Source organism: Monodon monoceros, unplaced genomic scaffold, assembly GCF_005190385.1.
Source record: "Monodon monoceros isolate NGI ecotype Baffin Bay Population unplaced genomic scaffold, NGI_Narwhal_1 Super_Scaffold_21, whole genome shotgun sequence".
NCBI lineage: Eukaryota > Metazoa > Chordata > Mammalia > Artiodactyla > Monodontidae > Monodon > Monodon monoceros.
In genome coordinates this window covers 56,186,205-56,210,679 of record NW_021703778.1, presented here as the reverse complement: position 1 = coordinate 56,210,679, position 24,475 = coordinate 56,186,205, and the positions used below count along the sequence as shown (strand labels likewise).

Below are 24,475 nucleotides of genomic sequence, written 5' to 3'. Positions count from 1 at the left end.
CTTGCTGCCGCTTTGCATGTCCCCCGGTAGCTGCACCTGTAGCTGAATGTTTTTAACCCAGAAGGTTTGGTTCCTGCTTAGAAGGAAGGAAACCAATGGCTCTGCCAGTCCCCTCCCCCAGTGAGGGAATCAGGCACATTAAAGACAGGCTTCATATTATTGTGATCTTGGTCAGAGGGGATGTGGGTTGGCAGCAGGACTTTTTAGGTTGTTATCTCCACTATAATCGGATGCTTTTTTTTTTGTTGTTGTTGTTGTACGCGGGCCTCTCACTGCTGTGGCCTCTCCCGTTGCGGAGCGCAGGCTCAGCGGCCATGGCTCACCGGTCCAGCCGTTCCGTGGCATGTGGGATCTTCCTGGACCGGGGCACGAACCCGTGTCCCCTGCATCGGCAGGTGGACTCTCAACCACTGCGCCACCAGGGAAGCCTTCTGATGCTTTTTAAGTGCAATCATGTGGTTTTCCCGATTGGCTGAGATGGTGTCTACAGATCAGCCTGCCTCAGAAGTTCCCCTTCCCGAGAGGAATGATGGTGTGCAGTCACATGGGATCACATCTCCTTGCCTAGTGACAAGGACCCCTAGTCCATGCTGCCTGAAGACAAACAGGAGGAGAACCCTCCTTGCCTGCTGGCCAGTGGGGCAGCTCTGCTGCCCAGGCTTGGGAGAGAAATAAGATTCACTTTGTACGTCCAGGAAGAGTCCCCACCACGGCCCTCAAGTTGGCTGGGAAGCTACTTTAATCCAGGGAGCCCACCATGTTCTCTCTGACGATGACACCTAGGTACCTCCTGGGCCAGACCCCCCGGGCAAATCCCAACAACACAAGGAGGGACAGGGTGAGTGTAGGCTCTGACAGGTGGCCTGGATGTGATGCAAAGGGAAGAGAGGCTTCAAGGCTGTGTCCACATGCACAGGAGAGGGGAGAGGATTGCTTCTGTGGCCTAAATCACTACTGACAGTCTTTGGCCAGAACGAAAATCCAGGTGGGACCAAGCCCAGGGCTGCCTGGCATCACCACAGCGGTGCCCTGCCAGGGACCAGGTGCAGGCTGAGTGCCACTGCAGGTCCTCCTGCTTCACTCCCAGACCTGGCTCTGTGTCCTGAGGCCTGGTCATGCAGAGGCCGAGGAACCTGGCTGAGTGGGCCAGTGCTGGTTTAGATGGCCCGATGGCCCTGACGGGGCTTGTGTCTTGCTTTTGAAGGAGGACGGCAGTCACCTGGAGGTGTTCTGTGAGCTCCTGGGCCTGGAGAGTGTCAGAGTCGCTCAGTGGCTGTGTAATCGCAAGATCATCACAAACGCCGAGACGGTGGTGAAACCCATGACCAGGTCCCAGGCCATCAACGCCAGGGACGCGCTGGCCAAAAAGATCTACGCTCAGTTGTTTGACTTCATTGTGGAGAGAATTAACCAAGCCTTGCAGTTTTCAGGCAAGCAGCACACTTTTATTGGTGTTTTGGACATTTATGGGTAAGAGTCTCTTCAATGAGCCTGTCTTTCCTCATTTTAATGTCGAATGCCTGTTATTTTTACGTCATTTTGTTCTGGTTGCTCTTTTGTGTTTCACATGATCAGAAAGGTGGTGTTCAGGGCTTCCCTGGTGGCGCAGTGGTTGAGAGTCCGCCTGCCGATGCAGGGGACACAGGTTCGGGACCCCGTCCGGGAGGATCCCACGTGCCGCGGAGCGGCTGGGCCCGTGAGCCATGGCCGCTGAGCCTGCGCATCCGGAGCCTGTGCTCCGCAACTGGAGAGGCCACAACAGTGAGAGGCCCGCGTACTGCAAAAAAAAAAAAAAAAAGAAAGAAAGATGGTGTTCTCTTTTTTTTGCATATATATGGATGTTAAATACAGTCTCCTGGGCTACAGTGTCTTTTTTCTAGGGTGTATTAAATAAATTCTAAATCAATAATGGCCAACTTCCAGAGCCACATGCCAGCTACCATGCTGAGTGGTCTCGGTGCACCTTCTTATTCCTCAAACAACCTTATAATTACCCTCGTTTTACAGGTGAAACAACTAAGCCTTAGGAAGACTCTTTCACAGTTGCTCTGCTGGTGTGAAAACCCAGCACTGTATGAGGCTCTCACCCACTTGTTTCCCTATAGAGGCCCTGTGAGGCGTAGAGCCCTGACATAACTTTCCCATTTCGTAGGGTCAAAATAACAGCCCCAGCGGTCCTGCACCTTGCCCACACTCACACTGCCAGAGGTAGACTCAAACCCAGGCCTTTTACCAACCAGCCTCCTCACACCTAAAATCTTCTTCCATTCTTGGATCATGAGGGTCATGTGTTTGCCCCATTCTCCAAGAATTCTTTTTTTTAATAAATTTATTTATTTATTTATTTTTGGCTGTGTTGGGTCTTCGCTGCTGCACGCAGGCTTTCTCTAGTTGTGGCGAGCGGGGGCTCCTCTCTGTTGTGGAGCACAGACTCTAGGCGCACAGGCTTCTGTAGTTGTGGCATGTGGGCTCAGTAGCTGTGGCTTGCGGGCTCTAGAGCGCAGGCTCAGTAGTTGTGGCACATGGCCTTAGTTGCTCTGCTGCATGTGGGATCTTCCCTTACCAGGGCTCGAACCCTTGTCCCCTGCATTGGCAGGTGGCTTCTTAACCACTGCGCCACCAGGAAAGTCCCTCCAAGAATTCTAATACATTTGGGGGACCAAGTTCCCACACTGGGGTTTTTTTCTTGCTTCTTTTCATTGCCCAGTCCTGCTTTTCCAGGTCAGACTTGTGCTAAAGACACTTGTAGAACAGCCAGGAAGAGTGAGTGAGGCCTGGCCAGCGTGAGGGGAGTTAGCACCCGGGCTTTTGTTTGTTAGCAACTGGCCTTCAGCGCCCAACCCCTTCCCCCTCCCAGGACCCACCCTGGTTTCTCAGGGGGAGGAGGGGTAGATGGTCCCAGGGAAGGCATCACGGAGTATTCCACCGAGATTGGGGAGTATCCCCCCACACCCCAGGAAAAGCAGCTCTCCCTCCCCTTCCCATTTGGAGGGGAGAGCCGGCTGGCCTGCTGGGAGGGCAGGCAGAAGGGGCCGCTGAACTTTTACGCATATAGAGAGAAATCGCTTTTCCCACAGCTCTTTAATGTGAGGCTGTGCCTCAGGGGAGTTCCTTGTTTAACTTAGATTCTAAGTTAATACTATACACATGACTCCCAATTAATAGTATCTGTCAACAGTTATAAATTAGTGATACATTGCTGGGGTAGTCTAGTAAATTATTTACCTTGTCCGTTCAAAAAAAAAAAGGATTTGAGCAGCCAATAATCATTTAAGCAGACTTCTAAATGGGAGTAGCCCTGCTTAACAATAGTCTCTCTCATTGTGGTGGAAATGTGACTGTTATATTTTTTCTATTCTTTTCTGTGTTTTTAAAATGTCTTTAAAATAAATAGCCATTTATTTATTTTTTTTTTTTGCGGTACGCGGGCCTCTCACTGTTGTGGGCTCTCCCGTTGCGGAGCACAGGCTCCGGACGCGCAGGCTCAGCGGCCATGGCTCACGGCCACAGCCGCTCCACGGTATGTGGGATCTTCCCGGACCGGGGCGCGAACCCATGTTCCCTGCATCGGCAGGCGGACTCTCAACCACCGCGCCACCAGGGAAACCCCAGTAGCCCTCTATTTTAAGAATATATTATTTCATTCAAGAACAAATATGCATGTGCCAGGAACTATGTCAGGTGTGATTGTTCAAGAAAATAGACATGGCTTCTGAGCTCTAGGGACTTAAATTTTAGTGGAGGGGGCAGGCAGATACTTAGAGGTTGGGATGATTTCTGGGCAGGGAATAAGTAGATGGATGTGCTGCAGGTTAGCAGGGCAGGAAGAAGAGAAGGGGCAGCTGAGAACAGGGAGCTGTGAGTCAGGAGAATGGCAGGCCGGCATCAGATCCACAGGCTGATAGACCGCTGTCATAAGGAAGTTGAATTTTTGGCTAAGTGGGCAAATCTTTGACAGGAGTAATTGTAAATTTTTAAGAACTTGTTAGAGTAGATTTTAAATTTATATTTTCAAATTAAATTCCTCCTTGGATATTTAAAAAGTAACATGCTCACTGCCACCCATGAATTCATTTCATCCCTCCAAAAAAATAAGCTCTCCTCTTTAAGTAAGAGTGTTACTGTCTGGGGCGAATCCTTTCACACCTTTCTCCAGTATGCTTATGTCTAGGTGAGCCCTCATGCATGCACACCTGCAGCTGTTGAGAGAACTGAGCTCAGGGTGACCTGGAAATAAGACAGCCTGAAAAGAAAAGTTACCCTCTGTGAAGGCGATGAAAGCCAAAGCTATGAGCGTTGAGATTTCAGCTTGGAAAAACATGGAGGTTTGTGGTTCCCCAGCCAGTCGGGTATTTATGTTCTCTAGACCCAGAGTTGGAAAGGCCTGGGGCTTGGAGTCAGACCGCAGGGAGTGAGCATGGCACCACAGCTGTTGTGTGGCCCCCAGAAAGTCACAGAGCCTCTCTGAACCTCAGTTTCGGAGGGGACCTCTCTGGCAGGGTTATTACAAAGGTCAAATGGAAGAAATCGTGAAGATATTTTAAGAACCATAAGGCTTGTTCAAATGTGAACAGGAAAACAGTCATTGATGTTTGACATTCCGCCCCTGCCCTAGGAAGTCCAGCCTTTGGCCCCAGCTGCGGGCTGCAGGGCGCGATGAGGCCCTTTTGTCTCCCCTCCAGGCCCAGTCGTGGCCTGTCTGCAATGTCCAGGCCGGCAGAGCCTCTGGACCACCCAGGGCACGTGGGGAATGGGGCTGTCAGGACTGTGGGTTCTTCTCCTGTTCCAAGTCACCCTGCAGCTGCCCAGAGGACAGTCCATGCCCTTAACCTCCCCAGGAATTCTAAACTGAGCCAAACGGGCTCAGTCAAGTGACATTCCCAGGGGACCCATGGCTGAAGCTGGCAGGAACCTCTCGGGATTAGAGCGATTAAGAACTAAGCCTTTAGGGGGCTTCCTTGGTGGCGCAGTGGTTGAGAGTCCGCCTGCCGATGCAGGGGACACAGGTTCATGCCCCGGGCCGGGAAGATCCCACATGCCGCGGATCCTGCGTGTCCGGAGCCTGTGCCCCGCCACGGGAGAGGCCACAACAGTGAGAGGCCCGCGTACCGCAAAAAAAAAAAAAAAAAAAAAAATAGAACTAAGACTTTAGAGGCACCAAGAGCTGGGGTTGAATTGCATGTCTGGCACCACATTGCAATGGTCACCATCTCTTCTGACCCTCGTGTGTAACAGTGGGGTCAGGGCAGCTCTTCACTTAGGGCGGTGTTGGGTTAAGTGAGGTGATGAGCATCAATGCTAACACCTAAAGTATTCAGCCTCCTTCTGGCAGGAGCGCTCATCTGGACAGGTGGTGAATTGGGTGCCCCAGTTTTGTTCAGCCCACATCGTAGAGTGGGATGATTCACATAAAATCAGGGTTCTGGATTCTCTTGAGAATCAGGTGACCTCACATCCTGACCTGCATTAATCCATGGCCACAGCTGGCTGGAGCTGAGTAGTACCTGCCCGTTGGGCAATCCTGGTTATCATGGGCCCCGCACAGTTCCAGCCTGCCCCCCCATTCTGTCGTCTACTGGTCTCCTCTCAGCTTGTGAGTTTGCAGCTCCAGAGACAGACACTGAAAGTCTGTAAATGGAGGTGGGGCTGTCTGCCTTGGACCTAAAGGGGTCTGCTGGGCTATGGATATTAGATGGCCTCGCCCTTTTCCTCCAAGGACTGTGAAAGCACCCCTTGGGAGGCAAAACCGTGCTGCCTCTGCGTGCAGCAAAGAGTGGGGCAACAGGAAGCAGCATTGCTTTTTCACTGGAAACATAAGTGTTACAGTCAGGTCAGCTCACAGCTCCGTCTGACACTGTTTGTCCTCGGACAAATGTTTCAACTTCTCAGTCTTATAAAGTGAGCATAATAGTGCTGATGCCATTGTTATGGTGTGGATTAAATGATATGCCATATTGTACCATGCCTATTTTAATGCCTGCCTCAGGTAGGTGTTCTGTACACACAGGATGCCTTCCTGGGGCAGCCTGGAAGAAGGTGACTTATAAACTGAATGCTAGGATATTTAAACCAGAAGCTTTGAGGCATATTTAAAACTTGCAGAAAACATAGAAAACTTTTAAACTGTAAAATCTGTGAAAAAATGCTAACCTATAAATGAATGTATATATCCTTCAAGTTATATCTTAACTTGTTTAAACTGTATTTCAGTTTTGAAACCTTTGATGCGAACAGCTTTGAACAGTTTTGCATCAATTATGCTAATGAAAAGCTGCAACAGCAGTTTAACCTGGTAAGTGACTTTTCTGCCTTCTTGAAACTAGCTCTCAGCCGTGTGTGTGTGTGTGTGTGTGTGTGTGTGTGAGTGAGAGAGAGAGAGAGAGAGACAGAGACAGAGACAGAGAGACAGAGAGACAGAGAGGCAGAGAGGCAGAGAGACAGAGACAGACAGAGAGACCATGGAGAGAGGCTCAGTCTGGTTCTTTCCCTCTTCACATCTTGCTGGGTCACTGCACCATCTTGTGGCCATATCTTGAAACTGCACCTTCCCATCCTGTTTCATCTTTGTGGAGCCACTTGCCCACTTCTGTTTCAGTTCATCACCTGCCATTCTTGGACACAGGCCACCCCCGCTGCAGCCAGACCAAACCACTTAGTTTCCTGAAGGCTCCAGTCTTTGCAAGCCTCAGTATCTGCACCTGCTGCTCTCTCTGCCACAACCCACCTGCCCCTGTCCTTTCCCCATCCCTTCATCTTCACCTGGAGAACTCCTGCTTGTCATTTGAAATTCAGCTTCTCCCACAAAACTCATGAGAAGACAGTGTGACATCATGGAGAGCATGGGCTTTTGCTCAAACTGAACTGGGTTTGAGTCTCAGCTCTACCACCTCCTTCCTCTGGGACCTTGGGTTCTCTGAGCCTCATTTTTCTTATTTTGAAAACAGGTCCGTAGTATCTGCCTAATATCCTCGTAAGGAGAAGACCTAACGTTGAATCATACCCAGCAAATGTTTTTTTGCTTTGCTAGTCCTTGCTCCAGAATTAAGTCATGTATAAGCATAAGATTTCACCCTGTTGCAAATTTGTATTCTGTTAACATTCTCAAGGATTCCCTGGAAGTTTAGCATTTAATAACTGAAACTAAGATTTATTCCAAGTGGGTGTGCAGCATAACTCACCTGAGGTCGAACTGTGTCTGTAGATCCTGCCCCTCCCGGGACGCCGGTGCCGTCTTGCTCCCCGACATACACGTTCACCTCAACCTCAGAATAACATGTGCAAGACACCTCCTGAAAATAGCATGTCAGAGGCTGCAATTCCATTTTCCTTTTTTTATTCTGCTTTTCCTCCTCTTCCACTTCATCCTCCTTCTCCCCTGCCCCACTTATTTTGGGGGTGTGTGGGGTTGAGTCTTCTATCCATGTGCAGATCCTCCTGGAAGAGGTAAAACCTTAAAATATCAACATAAAAGCCTTAGTGAGCCCTCTCCTAGCTCCAGTCCCATAAGTCTGGCCGCTGCTGGACCCCTGCATCTGGGTGGCCTCTGGGAGTTCAGCAGTGACAAAGTGAACCTGCCACCTTCCCTTCCTGGCTCCTTGCCTTCTACGCTCCCTCTTGCGATTAAAGCACCACTGCTGACCCAGTGTCCTGAGCCTCACGTTCATCCCAGCCTCGTTGCTCTTGCTCACCTTCCTTGCACAGCGTCTGGCCTCCACAGAACCCTGGGCTGAGTCCTGACGGGGCTTTCTGCCTCCAGTCCTGCCCTCTTCAAAGCCATCCCCACCCCCAAACCAAGTTATCTTTCCAGAACTTAGGTCTCATTGTGAACGCCGTGGGTCCTCACTGTCCCTAGGAAAAGGCCACAGGTCTGAGATTCTCTGGGGGTACACAGGGGGCTGGTGTGATCTCCCCTCTGCGGTCCTTTGCAGTCCCATCCATTGCCCTCCCCCATCACTGTTGTGCTGTCTCTCTGGCCTGTACGGGCGCCGTTCAGTTCTCAACCACCTATTGGGCTTCTGTGCAATTCCCACTGGGATTCTCCTGTGGGCCCCTTTCTCCTCGTAGCCCTTCCCCCTTCTGCCACCTGCAGCCAGGATGAGCCTGAGCCAGCCCTCTGGGAGGCCTCCCTGGTACCCTCATGGCCCGAACAAGTAATGTACAAAGCTCTCCAAGTTCTTAGCTTCTCATACTGGCCCCAGAGCCAACATTCTCAGGTGGGCTGGTTCCCACCCGGCCAAAGAGGCTGGGTCTGCCTTAGACAGCAGCAGTGACTGAGCAGGAAGGGGCTCCAGGACCACCCTGAGTGCTACAGGTGGCAGGCTGGCTCAGGCCTTACACCCCAGGATGTGGGGACCCCCTGCGAGTGGGCTGGAAGATGACAGCTACACCCACGTTAGGACCTCAGCAGCACTGATCGTGGGTAAGGAGGGTGGCATGCATCTCAGAGTCTTCCATAAACATTCAAATCAGTCATATATCTACATTTTCCAAACGTTTATGTCCTGTTCTTCAGAAGCACACTCTAATGTTCTCTTTTACTTTCTATGTTGACTTCCGGATTTCCAGCATGTCTTTAAACTTGAACAAGAAGAGTATATGAAGGAAGATATTCCTTGGACTCTGATAGATTTTTATGACAACCAACCAGTTATTGACCTGATTGAAGCCAAAATGGGTATTTTGGAGTTACTGGATGAAGAATGCTTGGTAACTTTTTAAAATAATGGTTGTTTTTAACTTCTGAGTAGTAATCGATGAGCATATTGCAAAATGGATTTTTTTTAATGTACATGTAAATTCCTGACGTTTTACTATTTGATTGGATGTTAATACTGAGACAGCAGTCCATAGCAGGAACCCCAGAGGGCCCAGGGAGCCTCCCGCCCTCAGCAGGTATAGCCCACCCTTGGGTAACATGCATGACCTCTTAGGTCATGTCCAGCAGGGAGGAGCCCTTTGAAGCTGTCGCTAGGTGTATATAGAGAGTGGACATGGAAACAACAAGTGACTATACACCAGTTGTTAATGACTAATAGGAACTGAGTTTTCTCTTACTTCCTGATTCCATGAGTCACCCACTGGGAGGTGCAGCTGAAAACTCAACATCATACAATTGACAAAAAAGTCTCTAGGAATTTTCCTATTATTATTACCCTCTGGGAGGAACAACTTCACAGTGAGTCAGCCTAGCAGTGTCCTTTGTCAGGCCACAGGAAAAAATAATCCCTAGGACAGTATTCATTCTTTTGGTTTAAAGGTTATATTTTAACATTTAAACACACATCTTGTTTCTTTTCCAAAGATTTATTTTTACCACTCCCAGCCCCAAATGCTTGTAACGTTGAAGACTTACTGGTATTTTCTCCCTAGAATTCTCAATTCCATGGTTCTTCTCACAGATTAGCCTTTCTGGTGCCACCTACGCTTTAGCCCCCTTCAGTGATGTAAGATTAAAAGACAGGCATCAGGGCCAAACATTCTGGACTGATCTACTGGGGGCAGGGTGCAGAGGCCAAGGTAACCTCTAGGAGTATTTGTACCCACTCTACAGAGTTATTCCCTATATGGAGTATTAGATTCACAGAGTTCACAATCACCAGTATCAAGAACAAGTTTTGCAACTAGCTTAGTTTAAGTAGGTAAGATCTTAGTTCAAGGAGGTAGTTATTAACTAGGCAGTAAAACAAAAGAACAGCTTTCTTCTTGAGGCAGGGGGTGGGGAGGACTACATTTGGGTTCCAATCTTCCCCCATTCAACCAAGAATAAAAATCATGTTCACATAATTTGGGGGGGAAGAAATGTTAAAATACTGCCAATTTTGCAGAAATAAAATCCTTCATTCTTACGTCATCATGTGACCGTTTCCTTTTCATCAATAACATTTTGTTCTTCTAAAAGAGCATGGATGGGCTTCCCTGGTGGCGCAGTGGTTGAGAGTCCACCTGCCGATGCAGGGGACACGGGTTCGTGCCCCGGTCCGGGAAGATCCCACATGCCGCGGAGCGGCTGGGCCCATGAACCCTGGCCGCTGAGCCTGCGCGTCCGGAGCCTGTGCTCTGCAACGGGAGAGGCCACAGCAGTGAGAGGCCTGCGTACCGCAAAATAAATAAATAAATAAATAAATAAAAATAAAAGAGCATTGATATGTCCATTTAAATATCACTCTAAAGAATAAGATCAAAGACAGATGTATGCCTAGAGTTGCATTTGAAACAGGAGCCTCTCATGTAGAGCAGTTCACTCTGAGGTGCAGCTCATCTTGGTTTCTTAGAATTAGCGCTTTTCCTCCCCTCTGTTTCCTTACTTGCTATTTGATTTGCTTTTCTCTTCCAGTTACCACATGGGACTGATGAAAACTGGCTTCAAAAGCTGTATAATAATTTTGTCAACAAGAACTCTTTGTTTGAAAAACCCAGAATGTCAAACACATCCTTTATCATCCAGCACTTTGCTGATAAGGTACAGTGAGAGTTTGGAGCAGTGCTGTCTGCCCCTGGCCCACAGCTGTCTCCTGGGAGGAGCAAGCAGGCCAGGGCCGTTGCTGGTCAGAACCATCACGCTTAGCACGTAGCTTTGATGAAGGATACCTGTGTGTATGCGCGAGCGTGTGAGCATAACAGTTCTTAATTTGTCTTTATCACAAAATATATGCGTTTCAGTCGTACTGCTTTAAAGATAAACGTGTTGCCAATGGACCTCATTTCTGATTTGGGGCTTATTGTGAGTTCATTAACCTTTCATCAGTTTATTTTCTCCGTGATATTGCTATAATCAAGACAGCATAGTTGTTTCCTACATTGAAAGGAATATCTTTTTGTTGACCCTTTCCTTTCTTATTGTCATAATATATTTTTACATTGGTAACAGAGACTGACTCAAGATGATGGTTTTCTAAGTGATCTTTATTTTCTTTATATGTCTCCAATTTCTTATGAAAAAAATGTTTAGTAAAAAAAAATTTTTTTAATCAAATTACAGAAAGCTTAGGAAATGGAAGGAAAAAAAAAAAAGAAAATGTACCATAACCACCTGCCCTAAACATGCTTTCTCATCTTGCTTTCCTTCCGTAAGGAAACTCCTGCCCTCTGCGTTATTGCCGGGTTGGGTGTTACTCCAGTGGCTTGGCCAGCACCTGGGGATCATGGGGACAGCCTGTGCTTGCCTGTCCTAGAGGCTATTGCTGTGGGTCAGTCTGCTGGTTGTGCCTGAGTGTCCACGGGGGCAGTGGAGGGACAGCCAGCCAGACAGCTATAATAACCTTTGTAGGCCAGAGGAGCAGAGTTAAATGTGACCGCCTTTTAGTGCTTGGAGTTTTTCAGATAGGCTCCTGAAGAGACGCACATGAAATGAGTGATGATATATCAAGTTATATTTTCTAGTTGCTGTCCTTTATAATTCCACAGTCGTGATCCCAAGGGAAAAAAAAGGATCAGACTTCATGTAAAGCACGCATGGGATTTACTTCAAGAGACCCTCTCTATAGTACATGGTGTCTGTACGTTTAATTCTTGTCACCTGGCACTTCCAAGAAGACCCTCTTAAAAGAACTAACAGTACGGCATTTTGCGTGTACTATGGATGGGTGAGAAGAAACCATACACACTGTGGGGTCAGTTTAGGTTCTCAATTTCACTAACCAAGGAAACAAAATTGTTTTGAGAGCGAGGCAGCTGTGCTTAGATGCAGAAAATCAGCACACTTGGCCATGGTCCCCAGTGCCCCCAACAGAGGCACTCAGGTACCTGCTACCCTGTCCCTGCCAACAGTCTCCTGGGATTGGGAAGGTTCTACATTTGTTACACCTTTGCTCGTTTATACTGGTGGCTCACACACCAGCCTGGAAGAATTCATACAACAGTCCATGTGCTGTACTCATAAGGGCGTGTTTCCAGACAGGATTAAAGAGTTAAATGTAAGACCTGAAGTCATAAAACTTCTAAAAGAAAACACAGGCAGTATGCTCTTTGACATCAGTCTTAGTAATACTTTTTCGTAAATGTCTCCTCAGGCAAGGGAAACGAAAGCAAAAATAAACAAATGGGACTGCATCAAATTAAAAAGCTTTTGCACAGTGAAGGAAACTATCAACAAAACGAAAAGGTCACCTACTGAATGAGAGAAGTTATTTGCAAATGATATATCTAATAAGGGATTAATATCCAAAATATATTAAGAACTCCTACAACTCATCTCCAAAAAAAGAAACAATCCTATTAAAAAATGGACAGAGGATTTGAATAAACATTTTTCCAAAGACGACAGATAACCAACAGGCACATGGAAAGATGCTCAACGTCATTAATCATCAGGCAAATGCAAACCAAAACCACAGTGAGGTATCACCTCGCACCTGTCCGGATGGATAAAGTCAACAAGACCACACATAACAAGTGCTGGTGAGGGTGTGGAGAAAAGGGGACCCTCGTGCACTGTTGGTGGGAATGTAAATTGGTGCAGCCACTATGGAAAGCAGTATAGAGAGTCCTCAAAAACAGAACTAACATTTGATCCAGCAATTCCACTCCTGGGTATATATCTGAAGAAAACAAAAACACGAATTCAAAAAGATACATGCACCCCTAGGTCCTCTGCAGCACTATTTACAACAGCCAAATCTCTGGACTATATATTTTAAAATGTGATATATATTCTTCATAAATAAAAAAATAAAAATTTACAAACTGTGAACAAACAGGCTTTCAGGGGTGCTGGAATATGGAGGCAGGGAGGGTGGGTGTTCAGGGACCCCTGGGTAGGAAAGTGTCCTTCCTGGTGCACAGTTCGGGTTATGAACCAGGAACACTGGCTGTCTGGAAACACGCCCTTGTGAGTACAGCACATGGACTGTTGTATGAATTCTTCCAGGCTGGTGTGTGAGCCACCAGTATAAACGAGCAAAGGTGTAACAAATGTAGAACCTTCCCAATCCCAGGAGACTGTTGGCAGGGACAGGGTAGCAGGTACCTGAGTGCCTCTGTTGGGGGCACTGGGGACCATGGCCAAGTGTGCTGATTTTCTGCATCTAAGCACAGCTGCCTCGCTCTCAAAACAATTTTGTTTCCTTGGTTAGTGAAATTGAGAACCTAAGCTGACCCCACAGTGTGTATGGTTTCGTCTCACCCATCCATAGTACACGCAAAATGCCGTACTGTTAGTTCTTTTAAGAGGGTCTTCTTGGAAGTGCCAGGTGACAAGAATTAAACGTACAGACACCATGTACTATAGAGAGGGTCTCTTGAAGTAAATCCCGTGCGTGCTTTACATGAAGTCTGATCCTTTTTTTTCCCTTGGGATCACGACTGTGGAATTATAAAGGACAGCAACTAGAAAATATAACTTGATATATCATCACTCATTTCATGTGCGTCTCTTCAGGAGCCTATCTGAAAAACTCCAAGCACTAAAAGGCGGTCACATTTAACTCTGTAATATTTATTTATTTATTTGGCTGTGCCAGGTCTTAGTTGTGGCAGGCCGGCTCCTTAGTTGTGGCATGCGAACTGTTAGTTGCAGCATGCATGTGGGATCTAGTTCCCTGACCAGGGATCGAACCCAGGCCCCCTGCGTTGGGAGCACGGAGTCTTATCCACTGCGCCACCAGGGAAGTCCCTGAAATTTATTTTTGTGCACGGTGTGGGAGTAGTCCAGCTTGATTCTTTTCGTGTAGCTGTCTAGTTTTCCCAGCACCACTTATTGAAGAGGCTGTCTCTTCTCCATTGTATGTCCTTGCCTCCTTTGTCATAGATTAATTGCCCCTAGAAGTGTGGGTTCTTTTCTGGGCTCTCTGTTCTGTTCTGTTGATTTATGTGTCTGTCTTTATGCCAGTACAATACTGTTTTGATGACTGTAGCTTTGTGTTTAACCAGAGATTTGAATGTTTAAGCAGCCACCCTGGATTTGTTGTTTGAGGGATTTGAGAAGCCTTATGAATCAGAAAGGGCTGCATAGAGGGTTTTTCTAAGCCAAGTTCAATCAGGGCAAACACTGACCCACTCTAAACCTGACTCTAAGGGTTTTGTGGTCCTGGAAGGTTTTGTGATCAGCTGGTCAATTTTTCTTTCCTTTCTACCACATTAATGCTGATTCAGGAAAACATTTCTGTTTGACTCAAAGGGCACCACTGAGCTTTTTTCCTCCTCCTGGTGGCTTCAAAGGCAAAGGGAACTCTAAGCCAGGTCTTCTTGTATTAGCTGCACATGTTACAGGGAAAAAACAGTCACCTGGGGCCAGTGGGAACTAATGGGTGAGTGTAGAGTGACCAGCGGCCAGTGAGAAGTCCAGGCAGCGGGAGAGCCTGGCGCTTTGCATCAGATGACATATTCCCAGCTTCCTAAGCTTTCTGTAATGGCGTTGCTGTGACAAACAAACTGAATCTCTTTTTAAAACATTGCCTTTATAGCCCCTTCATTAATCTTTCTTTAAAAAGAAAACTGTGGCACTTAGACACTGTCTGCGTTTGCCTCTTTGGAACTAATTCCTTTCTTTGCATAGGTAGAGTATAAATGTGAAGGTTTCCTTGAGAAGAACAGAGACACCGTCTATGACATGCTGGTTGAAATCCTGAGAGCCAGCAAGGTTTGTAAAGTCCTAAGAGGTAGTTAATGTTATTCATTGTGTACTTGACGTGGATCTAGATGTGTATCAGGAAAGAGTAAGAAGTGTGTGTGTGTGTGTGTGTGTGTGTGTGTGTGTGTGTGTGTTAACTGTCTTGTAGCAGCGAATTGTAGCTCCTACATACAAAAAATGACTGTTTCGGAATTGGCACTAAAATATGTTTCTAGCTTCTGAAAGCATGCACATTTCCACTCTATGCAAAATCAGAAATCAAATATGCAGATGACAGAGACGAAGGACAGGTAATACAATCATTTAAAGAATCATAATTCACATTTTGTTCATTCACTCACTTATAAAGCACTTATCACGTGCCAAACACTGTCCTAGATTCTGGGGATACAGCAGTGAACAGGGCAGACAGGGTTCCTGCCCTCATGGAGCTCACATCCCAGAGGGAGCAGCATACCTTACACATGAAAGCAAGCAATGGTAGGTAGTGCCAAGTAAATGCTCAAGGAAAACCAAAGCAAGATGGAGTGCTGCTCTGCATACGTGAGCTCCTTGAATCCACGGTTCTGTTTGATGAAGTGTCACCGTAAGAGTGACTTCTGGCTTTTTCTTTTCCTCCTTAAACATTTCTTTCAATTTAAGAATTTTAAGAATTCAAGTTCTTAAAATTTGAGAAAAAGGATATTTCGTACACAGTCCTTCATTTTTTGTGAAGATCTGGTTATCATATTTATTTTCCTTCTTTTAGAACGTCCCCAGTCCTTTGCTGATGCTCACGTATTTTTTTTCTCTTTTTTTAAATTTTATTTTATCGCGGTATAATTGCTTTACAATGTTGTGTGAGTTTCTGCTGCACAGTGAAGTGAATCAGCTGTAAGTGTACATATATCCCCTCCCTCTTGGACCTCCCTCCCCACCCATCCCACCCACCTAGGTCATCACAGAGCACCAGATGCTCAAGAATTTTGACAATTTCCCAAATGAGCCTGAGCACTTCCCACTAATGGTCATAAGTAAATCACAGGCCATGGCAACTTCAGTTATTAAAATTGATTTAAGACAGAGAATTCAGTGTAGAAATAACCTGTATCTGCGTACAAAGTTAGTTGACGTATTTCACCAATTGTTTACCTGGGGTCCAGTCTGGAAGAGGGACACAGATCGTGGTGAAGCACAGATGGGTCTCTGCACTAAGCCCACAATCTGTCAGAGGCCTGGGAATTTCAGATTCACTTGTTCCACAGGGGCTACAGGATGAATCAGGCAGGAATTCTCCCCCAAAGAAGATTCTCAATGTCTGATTTAAAAGAAGAAAATACGAGGTCTTCTCCAAGAGGGAAGATAAGACATTGAAAGAAATAAGTGATGCAAGGTAGAAAGTAGTGAGTGTCTTAAAAGAGGTACAGATTAAAGATTAAGGTAACTCAGAGGAAGTTGGGATTAATTCGCGCTGGGACACCATGGAAGTTATTGTGAAGGGGGTGGGGCTAGAAAATATTATTATAGCACCTTGAGTAATGGGTAGGGTTTGGATCTGCAGGGATGAGAACATGGGGTTAGGAGGGAGGAGATTCCAAGTGCAGAAGCAACGTGAGCCAAGGTGCAGAGGGAGGAAGAATAAATGCTTCTCTTGTTCTGACACTTGGAGTGATACCCACATACAGACATTCACAAGCTTTCCCTTCTGCTCCCATTCCTGGGAAAGAAACCGTCAGTCATCCTGAGTGAGGACGACCCCCCTGTGGAACTGAGATTTGGCCAAGATTGTTCCTTTACCCCCCTACTGGTTTAGACGTGGTTGTTGTGACCATTTCCTTGATTGTTCCAGCTAAGGACTGTGGGCGAATACTTTTGACATTGAAACCCTCTTTGTTCTTCCCAGTTTCATCTTTGTGCCACCTTTTTTCAAGAAAATCCGGTTCCTTCTTCACCTTTCGGTTCAGCGATCACAGTTAAATCTGCAAAGCCAGTCATCAAGCCGAACAACAAGCATTTCCGGAGCACCGTGGGGAGCAAGGTACTGAGAGAGTTTTCTGAGGGCGAGGGGGCTGAGGGCAGGGAGCCAGGGATGAGTGGGACCCATTCCGGGCCTGGACACGGGCACTGGGTTTCTTCAAATCTGTTAATACAAATGCAAACGCAAAGAAAAGTAGTAGTTCATCATCATAGTGCCTCGACCTCTAAGGCTACACACATCTGAGCAAACCATATGTTTGCACAGTAACCCGAGTCACTAAAGTCCTTTGCTGTTTGGGAGTATTGGACGGAGAACTGTTCCATCCACAAGAGCAGGGTATGCTGATAAACCCAGTCACAGACTAAAACCTTTCATAATAGATGTTTATGCATGAAGTTAACTTTTCCTCTTCTTGAGTAACTTATCAAGGTTGGACCTTTTTTTTTTTTTTTAAACATCTTTATTGGAGTATAATTGCTTTACAATAAGGTTGGACCTTTTTTTTTTTTTCCTTTTAACCTGGATCTAAGCATTAAATTTCAGCACGATGTTTGTCACCTGACCTTGTTTCCTAGTTCCGCAGCTCTCTGTACTTGCTCATGGAGACCCTCAATGCCACCACGCCCCACTACGTTCGATGCATCAAACCAAATGATGAGAAATTGCCCTTTGAGTAAGTGTTCTTCTGCAACAGAGTGGGGAAGAAACACCGAGGAAACCGTTTCTGTCGTGATGTTGGAGAATTTGCTTGCAATTGTCGTGAACTTTACTGTTTCTCGGTTTTTAAATGATTCAAAACAAGCCTGCCCTCTACATATAACGTTAACACAACCCCTCTGGCTAAGCCGTCTCATCTCCGGGATTAAGCAAAAGGGTTAGATTTGAAAGAATTTTTCTACAGCTAAAGCTTACTCAACTAAGAAAGCCAGAACATTTTCCTCGATGGTAAGAATTTGTATGTGTTTGCAGGAGAAATGCTGTAGAGAGGTCTGAAGTTTTGTCTTCAAACATGCCATGGGGCCTTACTTAGACTTGTTGTCTGGGGCCCCAGGGAAAAGGCCCAGACCCACGAGTGGAAGTTATAGAGACCCTCTTAGCTGACTCAAGCTGAGAGGTGTCTAAGGGAGTGGTCCGTCTGGAGGTGGTGACTGTGTCAGTGTGTCCTCAGAGGGTCAGGCCTAAGCCAGAGGGCCACCTGTGGGGTGTCTTATAAAGGGAACTCAGCAACAAGTAGGCACTGGGACGGGTGAGCTTGGACGTTTCTTCCACTCTGGTTGTCATTCCAAGCTCAGCCCAAAGGCCGTTTCCCCACAAGGCTTCTCGCTGTTGCCTCCCTCAGTCGGAATCAGCTGCTCCTTTCCCCGTGTCCTCAGTGAAGCTTTCTGAACTGTCTCACAGAGGTGCTATCTTCGTTTGACGTGCAACATGTATTTCTTAAGTATCTGCTGGGCTCGGGGATTACACAGGCAGATCCTGCTGCCCAGGAGCTCACAGTTGGGGCAGGTCCGCTACACCGTTCATGGGCCTGTTTATCAACTGCGATGGCTTAATCCATGATCAGATCGTCTTCCTTCAGGTTTGACTCCAAAAGAATTGTTCAGCAGCTGCGAGCCTGTGGCGTTTTAGAAACCATTCGCATTGGTGCGCAGAGCTACCCTTCTAGGTACGTTGTCAGTTCCTTGTTTGGGGGGGAAAAGTGCCCAACTTCAGGTCTGTGCTGAGATCCAAGGGAGGGGCTGCCGCATTTTCATCAGATATGTTCATAAGGTGTCCCGCTGTGCTGTGGGAAGGCCAGATGAACGAGCACCGTGTGAGACAGAGACCACCGTCCCCACTCTCACACCCCACCCTCATCTCCGCACTAGTGAGGGTCGCCCGCTGCCTCCCCAGTGCCCCTGAGAAAGGGAGCTGGAGGGGGAGACAGCTGTCAGAGCGGAACGTTAACAGGAGGCATCCAGGGAGCAAAACCACCCAGGTGTGCTCAGGTGAGGTTTGTGGGCAGTGGGTCAAAGGTCAGGGTCATTGTCCCCAGAACAGTGGCAGGTACGCCCTTGGGGTCCACAGGCAGCATGCGTTTCCTCCGGCCCGGCTCCTTAGGTCTGCCTTGACTTTCCAGGTGGACGTACATCGAGTTCTACAGCCGCTTTGGGATCCTCATGACCAAGCAGGAGCTTTCATTCAGCGATAAAAAGGAGGTGTGCAAAGTGATTTTACACAGGCTCATCCAGGTCAGTCCTGCTCTCTCCTGGAACCACGGGCTTGCAAACACTGTCCTCATCTCTGCCTCTGTCTCAGGGCTGTAACTGTCGTGAATGCCTAAGCAGAAAGGAAACACGCCCTGCGCGTCTGTGTGCTAAGGAGATCAGAGCAGACCTACTCATGGGGCATCATCTCCTGACAGCAGGAGTCACTTTAAGGCACCCGAATTCAAACCCTGGCCTCCACCGCCACCGTGTCCTCTTGTCCTGCTGTGTTCTCCCACAGCCTAGGGAGCTTCTGTGGGCCAGGCTTATGTTACACAGTCAGCTAGACGGTCGCTGAGCCGGGGATTCCAGGCATGGCCCTCAGTGTGAACTTAGAGGTTTGCTGAAGCCATGACTTGTGACGGTAAAGAGGTGGGGAAGCAGTTATGATGGCCAAATCTGTTTGGTGGTGAAGAGAAGCCAAAGGAAGACAGAAACCAAGCCTTTCCAGGTGCCTCTGCTCTTCTGTGGAAACCACCTATGAAAGGCTGGAGCTCCCCGGCAGCCCAGCCAACAATGCACACACCCCTTCCCACCCCACAGACAGATGCCTCACCCTCAAGTCCATTTCTTCCCCAGAAAGAAGCTTTAAACAAACAAGGCAAAATATAAACTTCTAGGTCATAATCAGAGCTTTTCTGCTTTATGTCAAAGAGATGTCAGAATAACAATGTTGGTGGCATGTTTGGATCTCTCAACATCTTTTCCAAGTACTATAGAAAATCTGAAAGATTTTGTTTCTGATTATGTCATTTTTCTCTTCCAGGATTCTAATCAGTACCAGTTTGGTAAAACCAAAATTTTCTTCAGAGCAGGGCAAGTGGCTTATTTAGAGAAACTCCGGTTGGATAAACTGAGGCAGGGTTGTGTTGTGATACAAAAGCACATCCGTGGCTGGCTCCAGAGAAAAAAATTCCTCCGAGAGAGACGAGCGGCCCTGATCATCCAGCAGTACTTCCGGGGTCAGCAAACCGTGAGGTATGTTGGAACCAAGAAGACGGGTGCCATCATTTGGCTTTCTTCGCCGTCCCCTCGGGGGGCGGGGCCTCCTTTCTCCTGGGACCCAGGTGCAGATGCGTCCCCCGAGGTGGCCGTGAGCCTCCAGGTGAGATGGGTGTGTCCTCGGGGGCAGGTGGTGCTGACTGCCTGCTGTCCCCACGTGGCAGAGGTGACAACCAGGACCCTGAAGAGGGGAAGCCCTGATCAGCGTGCTGCTGAAGAGGGTCAGAATTCCTGGTGAGACCAGGTAGAGGGGCTGGACCGCTGGTCCATGGGAACCGAAAACACCGAAGGTGATCAAGGTTCAAGTGAAGCCTTAGAGTAAAGACACCAGTGACCAGCCTACCTTGCAGGTGGTGGGGCAAACCATGCCTGAGGGGACCATGGCAAGGCTCTGCCCGCAGGTACTAAGCCCCTGGGTGGTGCTGCCTGAGTGGAGGGCAGTTCCGCCGGCCACGCCCACCCCGCCCCTCCTTGAGTGCTCCCAGGAGGCTATGCTGGCCTGGCCAGCAAGACGGGCATCCCTCCTGGACAGCATTTTGTGGTTCTGTGTCTGCCCTGCCTCCCTCCTTCGCTTGCTCTGAGGGTAGTAGAGGGCGCAGGTGTTGAAGGGTCAGGCTGCGTGGCTCAGCCTCCCTTGTCCCAAGCTTGAGCCTGACCTCCAGCAGCATCTGGGCTTCTGCACGTGGCTGACACACCACAGCCTTCATCTCGGCACACCCCAAACTGGACTCGCCATTCCACCACCCTACCCCCACCCCAGCCCACTCTCCTCCCAGGCAACCATCTTACACAGAAACACAGCCAGCGTTGCCCTCCTGAGCCTCTGGTGTCAGTTAATAGCAGCAGTCTCCAGGGCAGGAAACTCCAGAGCTAGCTTCTTCCCCAAACTCATGCTCCCTTTCCATTTGGGAATCACCGTGGCCTGGGATTCTGTTCCCCGCTTGCCTCTTGTGTCTGTCCCGTTCATTTCATTCCTGCGCCCATGCCCTGGACGAGGCCTTCATCATTGTTTGCCTTTCACTGTACAGCACAGCCCTCCACCTGCTGCCTTTCTCTCCCATCTTCCTAAAGCAGGGCCTGCCCTGCTCCTGCCGTGAATGCCTCCAGTGGCCCCTGTTTCCCACAGAAGAGCACTCAGGTTTCAACTTGGTATTCCCATGGCCTGGATGCTGTTATAAGCATGGAAGCTCTGTGAGGACAGGGACCATACTTGTCTGGTTCCCACTGCATCCATCCGTAAGACCCAGCACAGTGATTGTCACATAGTAGGTGTTCTATACATATATATATATATATATTTTTTTTTTTTAAATAACAAATTGTCCCCATCTATCTTTCTCACCTCACAGACTACCAATTTTCTCCATGTGTCTTATATTCTAGGAATCCCAGACAAATTCCCTTTTCCTGAATATTTCAGGCGCTGTTAGGCCTTCATGCCTTCACTGGTCCCTTAGTCTGAAACGCCTTTTCCAGCCTTCAATGTCTACAGAAATCCTACTTTTCCATTAAGGCTGGCTGACATCTCAGCTCTTCCTAAGCAGAATGATATTTCAATAAGATCTCTCTTACAGATCTTTCAGCAGTTATTTTACTTTTCTTCTTATCCCACTTGACCATTTCTAAGTCCTTCTGTTTCATGAGGTTGCAAACATTGAAGGTAAGAACTTTGTGTTCACCCCCAGTCCTTCAGATAGGTCCTTCGAAAAACTTCTTCTGTAAGGGCCAAATATTTGGGCTTCTGGGGTCATGTGGTTTCTCACGCAGCTGTTAAACTCTGCCTTTGTAACATGAAATCAGTCACGGGCCATTTGTAATTAATAGTTGCAGTTGCATTCCAGCAAAAGTTGACAATAATAGGTGGGAGGCTGCAGATTTGGCCCCCAGGCCGTAGTTTTCCAACCCCTGATCTAGAGCCTCCAGTGTGATTTCCCACAAGAATGACTAGAGGAATGAGCAGGTGCAATGACAAAGCACAGTTGTGTTGTCACGGTCTCTGTGGGTATGTGAGTGACAGTGGGGTGATCGGCCCGAATGTGAGGAGTGTGGCAGTTCCCACGTGGTGCTTCGTTCCTGGAGCAGGTCCACGTTCAGATCAGGGTGGAGAGGAGAGGTAGTAATGACACTGATCTTGAGTGGACATTAGCATAAACCACTTACAGCGTTTAATATGTAGATTTGCAAAACATTTGAATATGCCTTAGTTAAGAGGTGTTGCACAAGCTTGCCCTCTGGAGTAGGTGTCAATGCCCTGTGGGTAACAGATTTACTCTACATTCTTTTAAACCAAGGAAAGCTGTTACCGCCACAGCCTTAAAAGAAGCATGGGCAGCCATAATCATTCAGAAGTACTGTCGTGCGTATCTTGTCCGCAGTTTGTACCAACTGATTCGTGTGGCCGCCATCACCATCCAGGCCTACACCCGAGGATTCCTGGCGAGGAGGAGGTATCGAAAGGTGCGGCTTTCTGGGATGTGAATGTCTGTTTGTACATGTCCTCCACCACAGGTGGGATTTGGTTATTGTTTCAAAAGTCTAGGTAGGAGAACATTTGCAAACGATGCTACTGATGAGGGATTCATTTCCAAAATATACAAAAGAACTCGTACAGCTTAATATCAAAAAACCAGCCCAACCAGAAAATGGGCAGAAGACCCAGATCGACATTTCGCCACAGAAGACATGCATATGGCCAGTAGGCACGTGAAAAGATGCTCAGCATCGCTCATTATTAGAGAAATGCAAATCAAAGCTACAATGAGGTACCACCTCACACCCATCAGAATGGCCATCATCAAAAAGTCTACAAATAATAAATGCTGTAGAGGATGTGGAGAAAAAGGAGCCCTCCTACACTGTTTGTGGGAATGTAAATTGGTGCAGCCACTATGGAGAACAGTATGGAGGTTCCTTAAAAAATTAGAAATAGAGTTATCATATGATCCTTCAATCCCACTCCTGGGCATATATCCAGAGAAAACTCTAATTCGAAAAGATACATGCACCCCTATGTTCACAGCAGTGCTGTTTACAGTAGCTAAGCCATTGGAAGCAACTTGAATGTCCATCAGCAGAGGAATGGATAAAGAAGATGTGGTGTGTGTGTGTGTATGTGTGTATATGTATATATATGTATATATACAATGGAATATTACACAGCCATAAAAAAGAATGCAGTAATGCCATTTGCAGCAACATGGATGGACCTCTAGATTATCATATTAAATGAAGTAAGTCAGAGAAAGACAAATATCATATGACTTCAGTTATATGTGGAGTCTTTAAAAATGATACAAATGAACTTATTTACAAAACAGAAATAGACTCACAGACATAGAAAACAAACTTAGGGTTAGTTACCAAAGGGGATAGCGGGAGGTGGATAGATAAATTAAGAGTTTGGGATTAACATATACACACTACTATATATAAAATAGATAAACAACAAGAATTTTATAGCACAGGGAACTATATACTCTATCTTTTAATAACCTATAATGGAAAAAGAATCTGAAAAAGAATATATATATAGGTATAACTGAATCACTTTGCTATACACTTGAAACTAACACAGCATTGTAAATAATTACAATTATTTACAATGTAAATAATTGTCATTTACAATGTAAAAAAGAATCTGAAAAAAGATAGGTAATAGTGCTCTGTGGGTTGATTACAAGAAATTCATATTTTACCCTGTAGGAATATTTTGGTAGTTTTATCTCCCAACATTGGAAGAGTTGATGAGTAAAACAGTAGAGACCCAGTTTGCATTTCACAAAATCTTCTTTTAAAGATGCTGGAGGAACACAAGGCTGTGATCCTTCAGAAGTATGCCCGGGCATGGCTGGCCAGGCGCAGATTCCAAAATATCCGACGATTTGTGCTCAACATTCAGCTTACTTACAGAGTTCAGCGTTTGCAGAAAAAGCTAGAAGACCAGGTAGGTGTTCCCAATGCATCTTTCATATTTACTTTTTCTAACAGATATATTTTGTTCTGGGCCAGTTCCCTAGCTATGCTGTTGATGAAATTATTTTAAGGCAGGACAGGAAAAATTGAACATAAAATTTTCTCTGCCATTTGAGCCACAACCTTGTCCCCTTTAGCGTGCGTTGTGCGTCTGCGTTATATGTTAACTAGATCCTCTTAGAAGACACAGGAAAGCCTACCCACCCCCTCCTCCCCAAAAAAGCAATTTCCTCCTGGTGCCAGCAAGGTAGCTGCTTACGAGATAACTTTCCTTCCTTAATCCTGTAAAGGGTCACAGCGATGCACTACTTGTCTTGTTGGACTATGTAAACTGTCAATATATTACTTTGACGTATAGCCCTTTGTCTTAAAAACTTATATAACTGTGCTTTGACCTCTAACAGGCGGAACAGTGCTCAGAGCTTTCTGAAAGATTGTCTCCTGGGTTATAATCCTCAGGTTGGCTCGAATAAAATACTTTATTTCTTTTTTAAATTGAATATTGATTAATTATTATTTTTTTGGTCAACACTATTAAGATTTATGCCCTTGTTAGGAGGTTCAAACAGTTTACGTGGACCAACTGAGCTAGGAAACAGAAGCGCACTGTGAAGGGCTGGTACATATGGTTGTGTAGGTTGCACACTGCATAAGGGCACCTGCCCAAGAGAGCAAGTGGGGCTGAAATCCAGTCTGGCTTCACTTGCCAGCCCATGTGTCTTGGTATAAAGCTGT

The 24,475-nt window shown here is 46.9% G+C and overlaps 1 protein-coding gene across 4 annotated transcripts in view; it reads left to right on the top strand.

Annotated features, from left to right (window-relative positions):
• Positions 1-24,475, top strand: part of MYO5C (myosin VC) — a 117,908-nt gene that overhangs the window by 36,701 nt on the left and 56,732 nt on the right. For 3 of the 4 annotated variants that reach the window (XR_003796006.1, XR_003796007.1, XM_029238889.1), the window contains exons 10-21: positions 1,205-1,470; positions 6,211-6,292; positions 8,566-8,706; positions 10,334-10,459; positions 14,492-14,575; positions 16,449-16,583; positions 17,099-17,196; positions 18,100-18,186; positions 18,640-18,751; positions 19,533-19,744; positions 22,060-22,225; positions 23,565-23,711. Coding sequence is in view for 2 of the 4 variants with exons in the window: in XM_029238889.1 (XP_029094722.1) it covers positions 1,205-1,470; positions 6,211-6,292; positions 8,566-8,706; positions 10,334-10,459; positions 14,492-14,575; positions 16,449-16,583; positions 17,099-17,196; positions 18,100-18,186; positions 18,640-18,751; positions 19,533-19,744; positions 22,060-22,225; positions 23,565-23,711 (1,656 nt within the window). In the remaining 2 variants the exon portion in view is untranslated. The remainder of the gene's footprint in view (positions 1-1,204; positions 1,471-6,210; positions 6,293-8,565; positions 8,707-10,333; positions 10,460-14,491; positions 14,576-16,448; positions 16,584-17,098; positions 17,197-18,099; positions 18,187-18,639; positions 18,752-19,532; positions 19,745-22,059; positions 22,226-23,564; positions 23,712-24,475) is intronic. The other variant, XM_029238890.1, reaches the window with a different exon arrangement.